The sequence below is a fragment of the Saccostrea echinata genome, unplaced genomic scaffold, assembly GCF_033153115.1.
Source record: "Saccostrea echinata isolate AGI-Se365-2 ecotype Australia unplaced genomic scaffold, CSIRO_AGI_Sech_v1 ptg000023l, whole genome shotgun sequence".
NCBI classification, from domain to species: domain Eukaryota; kingdom Metazoa; phylum Mollusca; class Bivalvia; order Ostreida; family Ostreidae; genus Saccostrea; species Saccostrea echinata.
The window spans coordinates 10,774,720-10,795,354 of NW_026889772.1; the positions used below are offsets into that span (position 1 = coordinate 10,774,720).

Genomic DNA, 20,635 nt, shown 5'->3' on the forward strand with positions numbered 1-20,635 from the left:
TGACCCCAGGGTAAGGATCAAAGAATTACATAGGGTAAAAAGAATACATAGGGTAAAAAAAAAAAATCTTCTTTCCAGGGACAGCAAAGGCATGATTAGTCATATTTATATGGAAGCATCTTCAGGTATAGTTTAGATTCAAATTTGTTCAAATCATGACCCCCTGGGGAAGGAAGGGGCCACAATGGGGGATCAAAGTTTTACATAGGAATATATTATAGTAAAAATCGTTAAAAATCTTTTCAAGAATAAAAAAGCCATGATTAGTCATATTGAAGCATCCTTAGGTAGTGTAGATTCAAGTTTGTTCAAGTCATGACCTCCGGGTTTAGGATGGGGCTACAATGGGCGTTCAAAGTTTTACTTAGGAATGAATATATATATATAGAGAGAGAGGGGGGGGGAATCTGCTGATGAAATGCTGATGAAAAACGGAAGGGCGAGTGTGACTCGGGTGAGCCCATGTACCTCTTGTTTTATATAGATTTATATAAAAAAAAAATTTTTAAACGTATAACAATGCAGAATTATCGCAGTTGCAACCATTTCAGGGAAGAATGACATTTTACAATGTATTTTTATGAATTTTTCTGCAATAATTGCAACCGTTAATTGAAACAAAGTATTGCATTGCGATTATCAATAAAAAGTGACATTGTTCGGTGTTATTAGGTGTTATAATATTAGGTGTTATTAGGTGTAATTTTTTCATGTATATATAATGACTGTTCAGTTTCCTAAGACCCCTCTGCATTTATTTTTGCAATAATAAAATGTGAGGAGGGTCCCGGAACCTTACTATCAAAATACTAATCTTCCTACAGTCAATAAAACAATGACTACATTGATAAAGTCAACGAGGAATTTCAGCGTCTTTTTAATTTCAAATTCAGAGTACTTGTATGTAGAATTAGAATGATTTTAACAAAGTGATTGTTAATGACCAATCAAGATAATTCCGTGTTCATTATTTATAGAAAAAGCAATTGAATAATGTTAAAAGGCTAGGTCTTTAATTTATCGTGAGGAATAATAGTTGTATAATTAGTGAAGAGATGTCTTACTTTATCAGTTATATACGATATATATAATATATTTGCTAAAACTCTTGAATAATCCATTCTGACAAATATCGAGGACTTTCCTTTCATATTAATTAAGCCCCTCAATCTATATTGTCCATTGTCTGTTACTTTACATGTATATATGTTATACCTTTATGCCCATTTTGACCCTGATTTGCTAATAATAAATCCTTTATCGTCTGGCTACTCCTCGACGGAAATCATAATTTAAAAAATGGTTTTATTTGCAATCAGCTTTCTGAACTTTGGACATTATTTTGCTTACATGGCCGTAGGAGCCGTCCCCCCCCCCCCCCCAATAATTTTGCCGATATATATAGAGTACTATAGAAAATATAGATACTATATATGCTTGTGTCCCCTCAATAAAAACGTCTGATGACCTTTTGACCTTTTTTTGCTTGTCAATGAATTTTTGGTTGTTGATAGTGCCCCCTCAGCTGAAAATGTATGGCTGTGCCCCCCCCCCCCCAACTGAAATTGCTTCCTACGGGCCTGGCTTATGCTTACAGTCTCAGGTGAATGTAATCATTTTCTCATTTTTGAAAAGTCACAGGTAATGTTATATTGGGAAAAAAACTGTATATGTTTATATCAGTGCACATGTTTGTCAAAATGTTCATCAATGACTGAGGCAAATCGTAATCCTGGACCGAATTATTTTGTCTATGCTCTACCTGTGAATCATAGGTCACGTGACAGGAAGAGAAATTGTTCAAAACAAGGAATAAGTCGCGATGGGGCGACTGGATAGTACTTTTGTTTTTATGCTGTCAGTATGTTCTATAGTTAATTGTTTTCAAAGAGATCGTAAGTATATATATATTGAATTTAAATACATAAAGATTCTTTTAAAATTATTGTTAGTCGATATGCTAATTACAGGTAAGTAGTTTCACCTGTGCAGGTTAGGTTTGAAAAATGGCGTCATAATTTGGGGGAAAAAAATCCGGAAATAAATTTTTTAAAATTCCATTTTACTTTATATTTTCTATAATTGTTTCTTAAATGTTTCTTTGATCATCGAAAATTACTGTAATTGGTTGAGATATAACCTGTACCTGGAAACCCATACGTTCAGAACATCAGGTCCGTGTTAGGAAAAAGGGGGGGGGGGTCCTACATGTGCATATTTTACTATTACAGCTCAAGCCGTGAGTTAAAAACTGACATCAATGAGATTTTACCTAATTTCAAATTAAATTCATGCATACATTTCAGTTTCTAATTAGTGTGCACATGTGCATCTGTTGAGTAGGCAAATTACATAAGGCACATTTTAGACAGGTCCAGTCCAAAGACTTTTTCTACCTATGTGGCTATTAATAGCTACGTAGGTATTTAAACCTACCCAAAGTAGCTATTTTTACCTACTTTATGCATTACTTGCATTTTGTGGCCAAACAGCCGAAAGGTGCAACATGGTGAGTACCAAATTTCTTGATACAGTCACACTGATGATGAATACAACAAAATTTTTTACCAAAAAATGATTAATTCATAAATTAACAATTTTGCATAGTAATCAATGCAAAATTGTTAATTTACGACATAATCATTTTTTGTCCAAAATTTTGTTGTATTCATCATCAGTGTGACTGTATCAAGAAATCTGATACTCACCATGTTGCGCCGTTCAGCCGTTTGGCAACAAAATGCAAGTAATGCAAAAAGTAGGTAAAAATAGCTACTTTGGGTAGGTTTAAATACCTACATAGCATAAATTGCTACGTAGGTAGAAATAGTCTTTGTACTGGACCTGTTAGATGCAGCTTTGACTTACTACATGTATATGAAATTCAGTACACAAATATGTAGCATTATAATTTACAATGTGCTAGTACTGTAATTTACTGCAATATATAAGAATTTTGCATGAAAGTACACCAATCTTATGATCATAATGATAATTCAAAGCTTTATACACACAAATGTAGTTGTAAAAAAATAATAATCCCGGTAACTGAGAAAATATTACAAGACATTCAGTGTAGTTCAAGAAGTTGTCCTTTTCTGAGTCATAACTGCATTTAAAAAGGCAACATTGAACAACTTTACTTACCACACTTGTTTTTGTAGCGACACCATACAGAGATTCTGACTGCCCCGAGGGCACCCCTGTAGGACTAGGTGTAAACAATGGTCGTAGAGTTCCAGACAGTGCCTTTACTGCCTCATCTTCTCATACTAACAGAGATCCAGCCAAGGGACGACTAGATGAACAAGCTGGTATGAATTATCTGATGAATTTGATATGAAAAACAGATTTTTAAAAAATAATAAAAGGAAAATTAATTATTAAATGTGTTGGGGGTTGAGGGCTGTTAAGTGTCCATTTCCAATTGTTCTTTGATTTACTGATATGAAATTTTTTAAAGTAGTTTTGGGCAGTTTTTGTACATGAACTTGTCAGATAACTTAAGTATTAAAACCATTATCAGGTGCTTGGACAGCAAAGGTGCAGGATGCCAGTCAGTGGCTTGCAGTGGATTTAGGACGTGAATATGTAATCACAAAACTTCAGACACAAGGTCGACAAGGGTCTGGGGAATATGTCAGTGAATATATGTTTGCTTTCTCCAATGACGCAATTACGTGGCGATATTATACCAATGAATTTGGAATTAGAGAGGTATGTATACTGTAGTATATTTAAAATTCATTTTTATTGAAATTTTAAAAATTTCTTGTAATATCTAAGGATTTAATTTAGGAAAATTGTCAAAAAGTTTGATATTGATTTGCTGTTTATTCAGATGTCAAAAAATGGAATGATTTTTCAAACAAGAACACAGGATCTTTTATAATATTTGAAGAAGGCATAGTAATAACTAATACATTTGATGTGAAAAATTTTTCTGTAGTCATGGCTGTTATATTTTTTTAATAATTCATATGTGCGTTTTTTTTTTCATAGATGTTTGTTGGAAATATTAATTCTCAAGACACGGTTACACGAGTTCTTAAATACCCTGTAATGGGTAGATATGTCAGATTCCATCCTCAGCGCTGGGTAGAAATTATTTCTCTTCGGCTCGAAATCTATGGCTGTCCGTACAGTAAGTCAATATGTCACAATTTTTTTTTCAAATTAACAAAGGTAAAATTCCCAAATCTTATACTTTAGGTAGTAAGACGAAAATTGGACTAAGTCTGTGGATATAGATGTATATTCATTTTTACATTATTTGTGAATATAGATTGAATCCTTTCTTGAGTTTGAAGAAAAATTATTTTTCACTTTCTAGCCCCGGAAGTGGCCCGGTTCAGTGGGGAGGGTTATATCCATTATGATCTGTCAACATTAAACCCCCCTCCCAGTACCACATCCGATCAGATAAAACTGCGCTTTAAAACCAGCAACCAAAATGGAGTCCTTCTGTATGCTGATGGTAACCAAGGAGATTTCATTGCTTTGCAGCTTCACAGAGGAAATTTGCTTTTCAGTATTGATCTAGGTATGTCAGCCATTTTCTCTGTCTGTAAGTAATGCTAATATACAATATTGTCCAAATCAATATATAATGTAATGTCAGATTGTTACTTGATTATAAATTCTGGAAAAATTGTCTTTAATTTATAATTCTTTGAATAATTTGCAGAGTTCTCTGTTGCACACTACTGTTTTAGCATTGATTGATTATTGTCATGTTACAAGGAAATCTGGATTGTATAGAATCTACATGTCTATTCTTAATTTAGGATCCACCCAACTGCAGCGTGGATTGACTCAGCAAACGGGGGGCAGTTTATTAGACGACAGTCAGTGGCATGACGTCATCATCAGACGTAATCACACGAAGATCACCTTAGTCGTAGATAGGCTGGAGACACATTTCGAGACCAATGGCCTCTTCTATAGACTTAACTTGGATAAAAAGGTCAGAGAGAGCTTTATATTTGAACAATGTCTGAACATGAAAATATTTAACATTGTATGAAGACCAGTAAGAGAAATATTTATTTTGTGATAGGTAATTTTGGTAAGATATTGGGCAAATGCATTTTTGTAAAATATCAAATGTGTAAAGTACATGTATATTTTATTAAAATGTTTAGTTTAATTTTTGCTTAGAAAATAAATTTTTATACTAGTACAATTATTCACCATTGAATATTGGCATCATTTAGCATTTTTGTCATACAAAATCCTGATAGTGCTGTGATGTAATATGTTTAATTTTATTTATCGCTCTCATTTATGATAAATATTAGATGTATAACTGAAAGATTTTTCTAAGCTCTGGCAAGTAATAAATGATAACATGCAGTTAAACATGTAAAATATGCAGTGACCTTTTAATGCAGGTTTTCAAGAACCAAATCAGTTGAACAGAGGCAGTTTCCCCTGGGAAATGTGGTCATTTCCCACCAAAATTGATTATATTTTGCCAATTATTTTAAGATTTCAATGTAAAATTCTTCCCAAAATTGATGAAAAATGGATGATTGTATAATATGGATGAAAAGCACTGTAATGTTTAATATCTTAAGTATATTTTAATTATTCTCTTGTAGATATATTTGGGAGGATTGCTGACTTTTAACATGAATGGTATTACTGTAAAATACAACTTTGATGGTTGTTTGGATAATGTTGTGTTTAATGGAATCCGTATGATCAGGGACACAAAGAATGGATTTCAGGGGTTCTCTATGGTTGGGGTGATGCCTGACCCCTGGAACTGCAAGGTAACTAGAATTCTACCTGAATCCAGGTACCAAGCAATAATTGATACAAATGTACATTTGTAATGAATAGGGAACCAAATATTTAGAGAGAGTTCACTTCTCCCCTGGAGAGAATTTGAAATTTGGGAGTTTTTACCCAGAAGTACAGATTTTGAAACCCATTTGTATTTTTTATGTCCCACCCTGAATTTGGCTGGAGCTTATAGTATTTGTCATGTCTTCCTTCTTTCCATCCTTCCGCTTGCCTGTCCTTCACACTATGTGTTAAGCTCAGTTTTAAAAAAAAACTGCTCAATATATCTTTATCAAACTTCATAAGTAGATACATATTAGTTAGAGCTATTCAACTGCATCCAAATATTTTTGACTTTGACCTTCCCTTTGACCTTGACATCACTTTTCTTAACTTTGCATTAAGCTCAGTTTCTAAGAAACTATCAAGATATTTTTGTCAAACTTGTATGCTGATACATTTTATTGAGTGCTATTCAACTCCATTAAAAAAATTTGACCTTTGCCTTCCCTTTGACCTTATAATTCAAAATATTGATATCGTAACACATACACTGACACATTTTGGTGAAAACTATTCAACTGTGTCCAAAGTTTTTACACATTATTTATTGTTTTGAAAAACTTAGTTTGAAAGAAACTACTGTGGAATCATCATTGTTCATGGGGGACCAATGTTCATGGATTTTGTGGTTTACCCTTACCCACAAAATTACATCCCCACAAACGTTAATTTTGTCAGCATATTAAGTCATTGAATCTACCGTTTAAATGAGTTACCCACAAAATCATGTCCCCACGAACAAGTACAATTTTGCTTGCCCACGAACATTGGCCACAACAAATTAAAATGATTCCACAGTATTCAAGATATTTTCATCAAACTTCATACACTTTACAATTTGGTGAGAGCTGTTCAACTGTGTCATAATTTTCTGACCTTTACGATAACAATATTTTGAATTATAAGGTCAAAGGGAAGGCACTGCACATCGGTCAGGTCTGACGGTCCGATGTCTTTAGCATAGACTGTGATACAAACCAAAAAATTGTTTGTAAATGATACAAATTCAAATTTCTAAAATATTAAGAAATTGTAAACTTTCTATTATTTTCAAAATTTTGTATTTCTGAAATCGCCCTAATAAATGATTAAATCTATACAACTTTTTATTACTTTAAAGGACATTATTGTGAAACTTTGAATGAAAAATTAAAATCAGTTTGGTTAATCTTCTTCATTTAACTTCTATAAATATGACTTTAATTGTTATTTTCATGATTTTTGACAAAAGTTTGTATCGTATGTCCTTAATGTATGTATTTGAATATTAAGAAATAATACTGGCATTGATGTAAATTTAATCAGCTATATGACCTTTCCTTGACTGTAATGACCTTTCCCGGACAGTAATGACCTTTCCCTGATTGTAATATGGACATATTGTTATTGCTCTCTATCAAAATTACTGCAATTGGTTGAATGACCACTTATTTTAAGTGTCTGAAATTGCATGAGAAAATAACTAACACCACAGTTACAACATTCCTGTATGCAGTTATAAAATAATATTGATGGTCATTTTTTGAACATGTTGCATTTATCATTTATGGTCCAAATATTTAGCTCTTCTGAACGAACAAAGAGCTAATGCTAGGCCTGGTGTATGGTGTTTGTAAACTTTTTGGAATGTGGTCCATATCTCAAGAACCCCTTGGCAATTTATTTCTATCAAATTTGCCATGGAGTATCGTCAAGCCAAGGGCTTTCAGATAATACTAATAATAGGGATATAATCCTTAAACAAGGGGAGATAATTTTAAAAAAAAGTAGTGGTTGCTAAAAAATCTTTTCTTGAACCACTGGGTGGATTATCACCACACGAGAGGATTTATCAAAAATTAAAAATTATTCAAGGCATCACTTTAGGGCAGATCTCTTAATATCTTTGTTACACAGATGTTTAGACTCATCTTTGTCAGTTGATGTCGTGTTTTAATTTGTGGCATTCAGATATGTTGACCTTGAAGTAGGTTAAAGTGACCTACTTTATTTTCTGAATCTTATGGCTTGACATTTTGAAATCTTTTTATGCACATGTATATATTTTGAACATACTGATGAGTACCAGTAGGCTCACAAATCTGTAAAGGTAGTGCACCTTGGAACACAGGGATGTGTCAATCCAAAAGTAGGTCACAGTTTTAAATTTTGAATTTTATCATTATTGACTTTTTTTTTGGCTTGGAGACTAAGATACTTAGAATCCTCAAAACCTGTCAGTTGATATACCTTTAAGCCCCAGGATAAGTTGACCCAAAAGTAGGTCAAAGTGATGATGGTGTACACTTTCTCTGAAGAGTGTGTTTAGGCCCTTGGACCTCTCGTAGGATATGGTTTTTTGTGGATTTCTGCTGAACTTTGAGAACTAAATATGTGAAAATGACTAAGTGAATGTAAATTTTGTAAATTGGGCAACTCAAATATAATAAGTTTAATACCTGTTGAGCATCTTTAACTGTTGCTCTATAATGTTCTTTACAAAGGGGAGAGTAACAGTATGTTTTTTCAAAGACTCTCAAAGCCTGTAAACTGACCAAGTTTTTAACATGAAAAGATTTAGAAGCTCATCATTCGTAAATTATAATAACTTTTGAAATAAAAACCTGATTCTTGTAGATGATAGCCCCAATGCCAGCAACTTTCTTTTCTCTGGATTCCTATATCCTTACCACAAGTGATGCAGGGGGCAATGCCTTCAGAGTCCGTTTTGACTTCCGAACCCATGATGAAGATGGAATTCTCTTGTATCACGAATTCCAAACAGGGGGCATTTTCAGGGTAAGAGGCTTGGGAAAAGTAATTTTTTACAAAAATATTTGGGTCATTTTGGATTTTGTCACAATTCAGGCACTGAACATTCTTAAAATATATTGTGGAGATTTTTTGATATATCAGTTATGTTTTCTGACTGTTGTTTTCATGTTGCATTACTATATAATTTAGAACATATTTATGTATTTGAAGGCTTCTTTGGATAAAGATGGATACGTAAACTATGAGCTTCAAGATGCAAATGGGCAAAAAATAGAGGACAAAGTTAGAAACAGTAAGTCTGAGTGGGAAAAATCAGATTTAGAGCTGATGACTTTAATTTCATTGTCAAGTGATGAAAGTTATACATGTACTTGCAAATTTTTATTTGTTACAGTAGTCTTATATAAATAGAATAAAATGTTTGGCCAGCCCCAGCTGGAGAAAAATGTCTTCTTTTTTTTTTTAGAAAAAATTAAATTGCAACTCTACATGTACATGTATGAATACCCAAAACTGCATATTTTTCTCACAATAAGGCATAAACTGTTTTCCTGAATACCTAAAAGTCTTTAGAAAAAAGATCATGTGAAATAGCCAATTTTTTCTTCGAAAAAAGTTAAAATATTGATATCAGGCTTGGATTGCTTAAAATTATTCCAAAATATGGTTCTCTATTGTAGTTTTTTTCTTGGCATTAAGTGTCAGATAACTTCATTTAATGTCATACTGCAGCACAGCAGTTCCAGGTACTGTGGTCATTTACTCTAAGTTGTGCATATACAAATAGGTCACAACTATAAAGGTCAGGTTGCTGGCTTGTACATTATACAGTTTTGGACTGGGGTTGAGGGCAACAATTGATTTATTAGACCGATGTGCAAACTGTTGAACAAGGCCGAAAACCAGGGGCAACAGTTTGCGTGCTCACCTGTCCAGCAGACTAACTGTTGCCCAGAACCTGTGTCAACAGCTGTTTTGTTATACCCATATAATTAAAACTTTAAATCAGCATTGTAATAAGTATTAAATCAGGAATTTTTTATTTGTACCACTGTAGTTCTTAAAGAAAATGTCATTTGCTGTCCTAAATGTGCACCATTTATTATGTAAACATATTTTTTGAATAATTTTGGTAATCCATATCATATCGAAACCATATATTGACTTTCTTTGTATAGAGTTAGATAGGTTATATACTAGGGATATAACAAACATAGATGTGAAATTCTTTTTCTAAAGAATTTACAAGTTTCAGCAGTGATAATGAATTTGGAATAATTAGTGGAAAGACTTTAAAGTAGATTTATTTTACTGACACTCATGCTTGCAGAACAGCAGCATAATTTTTAAACTGTAACCTGACATCATTGTTAATTTCCTTTAACAGCGGCCCTGGAGTACACCAGTAGTTTTTCAGATGGTTTATGGCATTCTTTCTCAGTGGTGGCTAACCAGGAAATGTTAAATGTCACTGTTGACCAGAACTCTAAGGTATCCAGTAGGAAACTGACTCTGGCGTCTGGTTCTGATTACTACATAGGTAAGTTATCTCAAGCCATACATATCATGCATTTAAATGAATTATGGTTCATTCCTTCATCCACTCTTATAAAATTTTGCTTAAACACTAATGATTTTTCAAAAGAAATATAATTCACAGTTAAATTTTACAATTTTATAAAGGAATAAAAGTCATCAATTCCAGTGAGAGTTGTCTCTCATCTCAGAGGGTTGATGAGCCTTAAATTGTTTTAAATGGTTTTGAGATTGACTGTGTTATAATTTAGAGCTCCTGCTCTGAGATTGACTGAGATATTATAACTGACTGAGAGACTGCTATTCTGAGATAGACTGAAGTTTTGTTTATAAATCATTGTAGGTGGCTATACTATTGGAATAAGCTTCCGTGGGTGCATAAGAAACATTGTCCGAGACTACAAACCCCTGGATTTAAAGGGAACTGACTTCACTAGTAAAGACATTCAAGTGGGAACATGCGGGTTAATTGACAGGTTTGTGAAAACATGGGAAATAATTTAATCCTACAGAAAGCACCACTGGTTTAGCACAACCTCTGTGGAAAAACAGAATTCTAGATAAAACTTATTTTTTTCCGATTCCCCTCAACGATTCTTAAAGATAATTTAACACTCTCCTGAAACAAATTTATTGTTTTCTATGGACAGAACAAACTTTATTTTTTGTTTTAATAAAGATTTCACTCTGTAAAATTTAATTACTTTAGTTGGCTTAATGATGATTTGTCCACTTTGAAATCCTTTTCATTGAATACATATGTTTTTTAAGGTGTACACCAAATCCATGTGAAAATGGGGGAGTGTGTGATCAGGATTGGAATACTTTTACCTGTGACTGTGGAACTTCTGGCTATGAGGGCGCAGTGTGTCATCGATGTAAGTCCACAGACAAATTAATTAAATTTGATAAATTCAGGAGAAAAAGGTGATTTAATTGTTATTTTTATCATTTTAACCATTACCCTTATTACATCTGTGATCAAAAAAATGAGAGGTAAAATTTATGACTTGAAGGGGAGTTTAATGCATGCAGTAAAACTCAGTGTTGGTTTGATCAAATTCTTTTTTATGACATTTTTCTCTTTTTTTGTAAAACTGTTTTGGTAAATGAATCGGTAGTGGTAAACAAATCACACTAATTTCACGATGTGAATTTAGAAAGTTTTCAGGTAAAAGACCCGAAAACAGTGTAAATGAGTACATGCATGCGTATGTTAATGTGTTAGAAGTTTAATATGACGTAATATCTATTTATAGCCTCTTACTATCTGTCCTGTGATATGCACAAAATGTATACATCTGACGAGAACGAGGAAAAAACCTACCTAGACCCAGATGGATCAGGGCCTTTGAAACCTTTTCAGGTGCTCTGTTCAGGAAAAGGTACCTTAAAAAAGTTTATACTTATCTCATCCTGTAATTGCAGTGTATCAGAAAAGTTTGTAGCACACTGAGTCAGTTTTAGACATCACAATAAAATTGCATTTATAATTATGCTATACAGATAATATATGCTAAGAATAGTACTTGACAAAAAAATCTTTCAATTTAGTTGAGCTTGGAAAAGAAGTGGTGACGAAAATTGGCCACAATAGTGAGGATCTAATCACAGTTAATGGTTACCAGGCACCAAACTTTTATGTTCGACAAATTGAGTATGACGCTGACCTTCCAGAATTAACGGCTTTGATTGAGCGAGCTGCCACATGTACTCAGGGTCTCTCCTACAAGTGTCGCAATTCTCGACTTCTCATAAGTCCAGGAAGTAAGTGGGCTGTGTTCATTTCTTATTATCTTTTCAGTAAATATGTAATATTTTGTAATAAGCATACTTTCACTTGATTCAGACATTGAACAATTAAATAAGTATCTTAATTCATGCGTATTTAATTAATTGTAAAAAGATCTGACCTATAACTCTATTTAGGAAATAAACACATAATAAAAAGGGTTTCACAATGCAAAGCAAAGAAAAAAAAAGCAACACTAATTTGAGAAAAACAGTGATATGGTTAGTTTGTAATACATGTATGTGTGATATGAGTATTTTATGCAATGAACACTTTTGTACAATGTGCTATGAACTCTTTAGGTGAAGCACCAGAGTATCCACACTGGGGTTGGTGGGTTGGCAGGACTTACCAACCCATGTACTACTGGGGAGGAGCAGCCCCAGGGTCAGGAAAATGTGAGTGTGGTCTGACAGAGGTTGGCTGTGCGGGAGGGCAGAAATTGTGTAACTGTGATTCACAACTCAATGAGACTGATGAAGGACAGATCCAACACAAGGACTACCTGCCGATTCTTGAGCTTCACTTTGGAGATACGGGAACAGCTGTGGATAATAAGATTGGATATCATAAAGTGGACAAATTGGAATGTCGAGGCGACAGTAAGTAACAGACAGTTAGAATGTCGAGGCGACAGTAAGTAACAGACAGTTAGAATGTCGAGGCGACAGTAAGTAACAGACAATTGGAATGTCGAGGCGACAGTAAGTATCAGACAGTTAGAATGTCGAGGCGACAGTAAGTAACAGAAAGTTAGAATGTCGAGGCGACAGTAAGTAACAGACAGAATGTCGAGGTGACAGTAAGTAACAGACAGTTAGAATGTCGAGGCGACAGTAAGTAACAGACAGTTAGAATCAGATAAACATCAGTTAACCCTTGCACCAAAGTTTTGGAACTACTACATCTCTTAAGAAAATATATGTACAGGTATCTGTGTTAAATTCAAAAAGTCAAAACCTATTGAAGCTGTTGAGCATTTGTCTAGTGAGTCCCTTAATCCCCCCCCCCCCCATTGTTGCATATATATATTTCTAAGGAATTTTATGCTTGTTTTGCTGATAAAACTTTAACTGTGTAATGAACTAAAATGAAAATGAATTAATGTAAATGGTTGCTTTTTTATAGACTTGCTGGACAATGTCATTACATTTAGAAAGGCCGATGCCTCTATACATCTGTCAACTTTTGAGGCTGAACCCTCTGGTGATATCTGGTTACAGTTTAAAACTACAGCTTTTGATGGAATAATGGTGCATCAGTCTGGAAAGCCAGATTTTATCAAAATAGCTATTGCAAGTGAGTATTTTGTTTTAGTTTGTATTAAGCATTAAATAATTGCAACGTTCCTTATGTCGATTGTCTATTGTCATCAGCGCTTCATTGTTTTTGTAAACTTTTTACATTTTTAAATTCTTCTTAGTATTTTTGGTGAGCATTTAGGCCCATGAGCCTCTGGTTCAATTTTCTTTTTTGGTGCAGCATAGATCTTAAGGCAATGAATTCCTACTGGTTTCTTTTTGCTTTGACAGTTATGCATCTTGATTTTTCCTGTTTAAATAGTGCTGAATGAATTCAGAGTACATGTTTTCATTAATGATCTTATTATTTTGTAACAATAAAAAAAAGAATAATCATGAATTTATTTCCTCTCAGATGGCAACACTATCCAGTTTAGCTACGATGTTGGAAATGGTGCCCAGGTCATTGAGTACCGATCCACAAATGCTCTAAATGATGACCAGTGGCACACAGTCCACGTAGAGAAGAACAGAAAGGAAGCTTGGCTGCGTGTGGATAACTTTCCAGCGCAGACATCACAGGAGGGAATAGGAGAGAAGACCAGGACTCTAGATCTAACTGGCTACCTCTTCATTGGTAAGTAGGCCTTACAGTTAAAATGAAGTTTATCTGTTTTCATTCTTTTTACTTGTGACTTTATAAGAGGTTCACCTGTTTTCATGAATAAATCATAATTTATTATCAGCTATATACAATGAGGTACATTGTACAGTGTATTTCAAAAGACTCATGTACAGTTTTCAATTTGAAAATTTTACTCATAAGCCACCTTCAGAAAAGTGTGATGTATTAGAAAGAATTTGGGAGTAGTAGTTTGATATTGGTACATAAGATTTTGCATTATCAGTTGTGACATTACAGCATGTTTTTTACTTTCCAGGTGCCAGTGTTGAGGACAGAAATGGTTATGTGGGGTGCATGAGGGGCCTGAGGATCAATGGTGTCCTCCAGGACCTGAGGGGACTTGTACATAGAGAGGAGGTCACCTATGGGGTGTCTGAGGGCTGTGTTGGAAAATGTGCCAACCAGATGTGCTTCAATGGGGGCACCTGCATTGAGGGCTACTCTGGATACACATGTGACTGTGCTTACACACCATTTAGAGGCTGGAACTGTGGTCGAGGTAAAGAAAACCCGGAAATTGAACTATTACTGTAAGATTTACTTTTAGGGGAATGTCTAGGGACCCGGGGATTTAGTTCCTCATGTTTACATAAGGAAGTTTTTAAGTATACATGTACATGCTCATGTGTATTAATTAGTGTACTTAAAAGAAGTATTCAAAGATACCTTCATTTAATGTTGATATCTGTAAATGTATACATTTTGTAATCAAACAATTCATACACTCTGATCTATTAAAAGACCATTTTACTTGTATGTACTGTAAATGTACTGTAAATTGCTTTTTGTTTACAAGAACTTGAGTGTAGATTACATATAATAACCAGCATTCGTAAAAATTTTGTCCCGCTTATAAAAACAAAGTACCTATCTCATGTAAATAAGGTTTTGCGAAAATTTGGTGACCTACAGTATGTTAAGAAATAAAAAAAACAAGGTAGAAAAATGACAATTCCCAGTGAACAGATTTCTTCATAGATGATCGATGAATAGATAAGAAATTATTAATAGTAAATATATGTAAGTAAAAAAATACTTTTTAAGTTTTTGTTTTATATGATGAATTTTACTGCCCACGAGCCATTGGGCATACAGCATTTATTTTGTTATAATCATAATTAAATTGTTTTTTATAGAGGTGGGTGTGAATTTGCTGAAGGAGTACATGATTCAGTATGAGTTTAGCAATCAGCAGGGTCTCTCTGCCACAGACTTCATGCATGTAAGAGTGGGATTCACCACTAAAAAGAAACAGGGTATCTTGCTGCAGCTTCAGGATGCCACAAATACAGAGTACATCTCCCTGGAGGTGAACAATGCTGGTACGTATAATAGATCGTACAGTTCAGTGACCAAGGGACACAAACTGGTGACTGGTCATATTCAAAAGTTAATATATGGTTTGGATTGATTCATTTTAGAATTTAATTTTTTATGCCAGTATTAAGATCTGAATTTTTTTTTCAAACTGAGTATAATTAATTTTCAAGGTGGTATAAAGTTTGCCCTGGATGTGGGATCAGAAAGATTTGAGGTGAATACCCCTAACCATGGTATCGACTACACCAATGGACAACAACACGAAGTCAGAATGTGGAGAACTGGCGAAAATGGAAATCTAGTCCACTTACAGGTAAGATTGTTTTAGCTAAATCTAGTCCACTTACAGGTAAGATTGCTTTAGCTAAATCTAGTCCACTTACAGGGAAGATTGCTTTAGCTAAATCTAGTCCACTTACAGGTAAGATTGTTTTAGCTAAATCTAGTCCACTTACAGGTAAGATTGCTTTAGCTAAATCTAGTCCACTTACAGGTAAGAGTGCTCTATTTAAATCTTTCAGGGCCTTAGTTTTATTATGCCCTGCCATGAATATGGCCGGGGCATATAGTGTTTGTCATGTCCGTCTTCCGTCCTTCTGTCCCTCAGTCCTTCTGTCTGTCCTTCCGTCACACTTTGCGTTTAGCTCTGTTCAAAGCTCAGTTTCAAAGAAACTATCCAAGATATTTTTATCAAACTTCATATGCTGATAGATATTGATGAGGGCTATGCAACTGCATCAACATTTTTTGACCTTGTCCTTTCCTTTGACCTTGACCTCACTTTTCTTAAATTAGTGTTTAGCTCTGTTTAAAAGATACCATGCAAGATAGTGTAATTAAACTTCACATGTTGCATACTGATGTAAGCTATTCAACTTAAATTTAAATTTAATTTATTTAAATTTGCAATTTGCTTAATTTTAAAGAAACCATTTAAGATATATTTTTGTAAGCTTATGCACTAATACATAATTTGGTAAAAATTTAGCATCGATATGCAACTTTTTAGATTTCAATTTTAAAGAAACTATTCAAGATATTCTCATCAAATTTCATACACTGATACAAATTTTCATTTTGCATTACTAATATACCCTCGGCGGGGCATTCATGTCCTATGGACATATTTCTAGTTTTTTTTTTTTGTTTCTTTTTAGTAGGGTTATATACTAAGTCACTTTTTAAGTCGGTTTCCAGAGCATTTGATTTTCATTGGGATATTCCACACTAAATTAGCACATAATAATTGCATGTCTGTTTGGTCTAATGTATTGCTACTAGACACTTCATTGTTTTTAAAACACAATACATGCATGTACACATGTAATTTTTATCAGAATCCCAGGCATATCTAGGTGCTTGTAAAATGACTAGTTTTGATTTTTCACTATGAAGTATTATCAAAGAAGAAGCAAGAGCAATCATTTTTAAGGCGGATTCCACCTGGAATATGGATGGAATCTGGCGGGAATTAGCAAATTCTGGGTGTACTTGAGTCTTGGGGCAGAGACAGAATTTTGAAAAGTTACTTGCAAGTAGAAGAGATGTCTTCCAGGCATCATTTCTACCTTCCGAGCATTGATTGGCAGGTTCAATTTTTTCTGGTGTTACATGCCAGGAAAGTTGAACAAAACTTGTGTGCATGGCTAATTTGTATTTTTGCCTCAAATTCCTGGTCATTTCCTCTTGATTTTTGCTCAGAACCTTCATATCACATACATGTATGTGGTACTTATGCTTGGAATCCTTCTTCAAAAATGCCTTTTTTCCCCCTTATTCCAGGCAGAACATTTTGCACAGGAAAGGTCAGGCAGTGTAGTTTTATTCTGGGGAGAGGGGAGGTGGGGCCTGCTGTTTTGAATTGCCCATTTTTGTCAAACTGTAGCACAGACTTCAAATTTGCTGATGATCATGGAGTTTGGTCTGTCTAAAAAAGTCAGATATGGTTTGCCATGGGCCATTTTACAATTTACAAGACCTTATATTTATCACATAATAAACATAAAGTAAGTCTCTAGGTCACACAAAAAGTTTATCAATGAACAATATACAGTACACTTGGGGTTGATGAATACAGTAAGACTCGTTTAGTACGAACACCGATATTGCGAATTCACGGATATAGCGAAGTTTTCTTGGATCCCCAGCTATATAAATTTAACGAATTCCTTATAAGGATATTATAACGAATTATGGATATGGCGAAGTAATTTCACAGGTCCCAGTGACTTCGTTATAACCGAGTTTTACTGTATCATCTTGAGTATGGAGTTTGAGCATCTTTGTTTAGTAATTATCTGTTGATTATTATTGTAGGTTGACAACTATCCTGAGGAAGCACTATCTTATGGCACCAAATTTAGTGACAATATCCTAGATGACCCCAAGTACCTGTATGTTGGGAACAACAGTAAGTTTTTTTTGTTTTTTTTTTTTTACAATTTTCATCTACTGTAGATTCCTAATTTTATGTGAGCACTTAAATCTCAAAATGACTCATTGTCAAATTGTGAGGATTCATAAGTGGACTGATAATCAAGAGTCAGTAATAAACATGTAAAAGATAATTAAAAGCGAATAATTTTATTTTGCAAGTGGTGCTTCTAGCAAAATTATGTGATAATAAATTCCTTGTGTATAATTAGGAATCTACAGTTCATCTTAAATTGTTTTGCTTATATTAAGTACATGTACATTCTGACACACTATATCATAATTTGTTACAGTTTGTAAACCTTTATCAGCAACATAGTATATACATTACCTGTCTGTGAATTTGATTTCAGGTACAGAGTCAACCACCCGTGGGTTTGAAGGCTGTATATTTAGAATGGAAATTGACAATGTCTACCCACTCAAAAGAGCATTCCAGGACCCTAAGCCTGACTTTGTTAGACTTTATCCTGAAGGTAAAAGATGGTCTTCTTGTCAAGTATCTTCAATCTAATATGCATAAATATACACATACATTGCACATGTATTTAACAATATATTTACTATTTTGAACACATAACGTTATAGTAATGTAATGAAATTTTCCCAAGAGTGTAACAAGTAGTACTATTAAATTGGTAGGTAAGCTTCGTGAGGATATGTGTGGTTATGAGGAGACTACAGTACTTCCTGACCCAATTGAGTCCCGTCCAATAAACCAGGGGGATCTAGTGGACATCACCTACCCCACTCCTCCTGACCCTGTGATAGAAAAGAAAATCATTGGAGGTAAGAATTCTTCTGAGGCTAAAAATGAATATGACAAGATAACTCAATCAAAATGATTCAGTGCAACATGTGTTCTATTCTTGTTTATTTATCAATCGCCCACAATTTTTTTTCATAATTTTCAGGTGTGGTTGGAGCTATTTGCTTCATTATTTTAATAGTCATTGTTGGATTGTTATTCTATTGCCGAGACAAGGGTGATTACGAGACCAAAGAGGCAAAGGGAGCAGATATTGCGGAGAATGCTGATGTTGCCGTAGTGTTTAATCAAACTGGAGTACCAGACATTACCAAACGCCAAGAATTTTTCATGTGATGTTCGTATATCCAAATAATGGCAAAATACAGCCTGTTTTAAGTGTTAGTAATCTCTGCTGAAAATCTCTACAACTTTCCCCTAGATTTATTCTTGGTGAAAAAGAAAAGTATGGATGGGGAAAAATACTGTTGTAAAGGAAGAATTTAAAAAAAAATGTGTTTGCTTTCCAAGATAATGTTTCCCCCATACGCAGAAGAGTTTAGATGAAGTTTCTATAAAATGTGATATTATACAGTTTAATGTAAATATATATTAGATGTATATTTTGTAAGTTAGGCTATTTAACTTGAACAATTTGCATACATTCCATGTATATTTAAACCAATTTTTCATGTATATATGTGTTTGAGAATTGTATGAATTCCTTGATTGAAGAAGAGAATGAGACTGTGTGAATGGGATCCATGATTTTATACTCAAAGAGCTTTGAGGACATATTTTTGTGGTTGTGCATCATAATCTGCAAAATACATCTACCAAGTACATGTATATCAGGTCTCTCCATATAATAAACATATCTATTTCATGAAATCATTATATACTGAAACCTAATTATCAATATGGTTGTGATTTGAATACATATCAATGAAGATAACATCTTCTAGTCTATATTGAGGATTTTTAGGTTTTAATACATTTTTATGATCCTTTTGTAAATTTTACATTGATTTACAGGTATCATATGTATATACAAGTGCCATTATTCCATTATTTCTATCATACCATAACATTCCTCATTTTATACATGACTTTTTACAGCAATAAACATGATTTAATAAGTCTTTTTACTATGAATTCTCTTTAACTCACCTAAATGAAGTTAAGATGAGCTTATGCTTGTATCCTTGACATGGCTTCAGAGCCCCAGATTTAGATCACTTTTTGGGGCAGGTCCATTCCTAAGTAACTGCAAACCTACTTGAATCATACTTGCACAGATGATGCGTCTAGGGATGCACAAGACCAGATTTGGTTTTGGGGCTGCATCTGACCTACTAGGATTGTTGGTTAATGATCAGGTTAGTTTTTGGAGCAGGTCATTATTTCCCATCTTAACCAACTTGCATGGATTGCAGCTAGAAACTAACTGCCATGCAAGATGCTGAAAGTGACACATTCTTAGCTCTTCTGAGCTATGGCCATTAGATTGGTGTGCCTCAATTTTTTGGAATATGGGCCATATCTCAAAACCTCCTTGGCAAATTTTTGTCAAATTTGTCACAGAGTATTCTTGGCCAAGGGTTCTCATTTATACTAAAATTAAGGATTTCTTAATTAGCTTTAAATAATGTTATTTAAGTTTAATGACAAAGTGAAATATTGTTATAACTAATAAAATATCACATTTCTTATGTACACTTAGCTTCTTCAAAAGTATGGGTGAAAAGGGGAATAACTCTAGGATCCTTTTTCAGTATAGCAAAAAATGAACACTCAATACATTAATACAACCTATGTTGAATATTGCAAGTAAATATAAAATCAAATTTATAAAATTTACTGCATGTACAAGTATCATTTACCAATACCAAGAATAAAGTGTCTTCAAACAAAGAAAACGAGAGGTACTGTGAGCACTGAGCTCACAAAACGATACCCCACTTCCCCCATGCGAGTATAATGACCAAGTCCATGTTTTGCCACAGGAAACCCCAAATATCTGTCCGATCAAAACGTAAAATAGGAGGTCCACAATGGCACTATGTTATAAAGATTCTGAGAAAGTCTCCTTGATTCAGTGGTATAGGAGGGTACCTCCAATATTATAGAAAGAATGGCAATATCCATGTTTTGCTATTGGAAACCCCAAATATCTGATTGAAATGTAAAATAGGTGTGCAAAGGCATTATGTAATAAATATTCTGTGAAAGTTCCATTAAATTTATTCAAAGGTATAGATACATGCATGCTC

The 20,635-nt window shown here is 33.9% G+C and overlaps 1 protein-coding gene across 1 annotated transcript; it reads left to right on the top strand.

Moving 5' to 3' along the window:
• The first annotated feature begins 1,773 nt into the window (after window positions 1-1,773).
• Window positions 1,774-19,474, top strand: LOC133191187 (neurexin-4-like). Its single transcript, XM_061326913.1, has 24 exons — window positions 1,774-1,895; window positions 3,165-3,314; window positions 3,527-3,717; window positions 4,003-4,144; window positions 4,334-4,543; window positions 4,788-4,966; window positions 5,604-5,777; window positions 8,470-8,631; window positions 8,818-8,899; window positions 9,995-10,147; window positions 10,487-10,619; window positions 10,915-11,021; window positions 11,403-11,528; window positions 11,698-11,910; window positions 12,238-12,537; window positions 13,064-13,234; window positions 13,592-13,813; window positions 14,118-14,360; window positions 14,998-15,183; window positions 15,352-15,494; window positions 17,498-17,591; window positions 17,968-18,090; window positions 18,257-18,403; window positions 18,529-19,474. Exons 1-24 carry the CDS (start codon window positions 1,823-1,825, stop codon window positions 18,717-18,719), a joined length of 3,915 nt encoding a protein of 1,304 aa, XP_061182897.1. The 5' UTR covers window positions 1,774-1,822; the 3' UTR covers window positions 18,720-19,474.
• Window positions 19,475-20,635: the final 1,161 nt, after the last annotated feature.

Excerpts from the sequence above, each read along its gene's own strand:
- LOC133191187 (XM_061326913.1), top strand. The coding sequence starts at position 1,823 with ATGGGGCGACTGGATAGTACTTTTGTTTTTATGCTGTCAGTATGTTCT. Across the intron at positions 4,967-5,603 it reads GACTTAACTTGGATAAAAAG|ATATATTTGGGAGGATTGCT; the intron begins GTCAGAGAGAGC and ends ATTCTCTTGTAG. Across the intron at positions 11,529-11,697 it reads GGTGCTCTGTTCAGGAAAAG|TTGAGCTTGGAAAAGAAGTG; the intron begins GTACCTTAAAAA and ends CTTTCAATTTAG.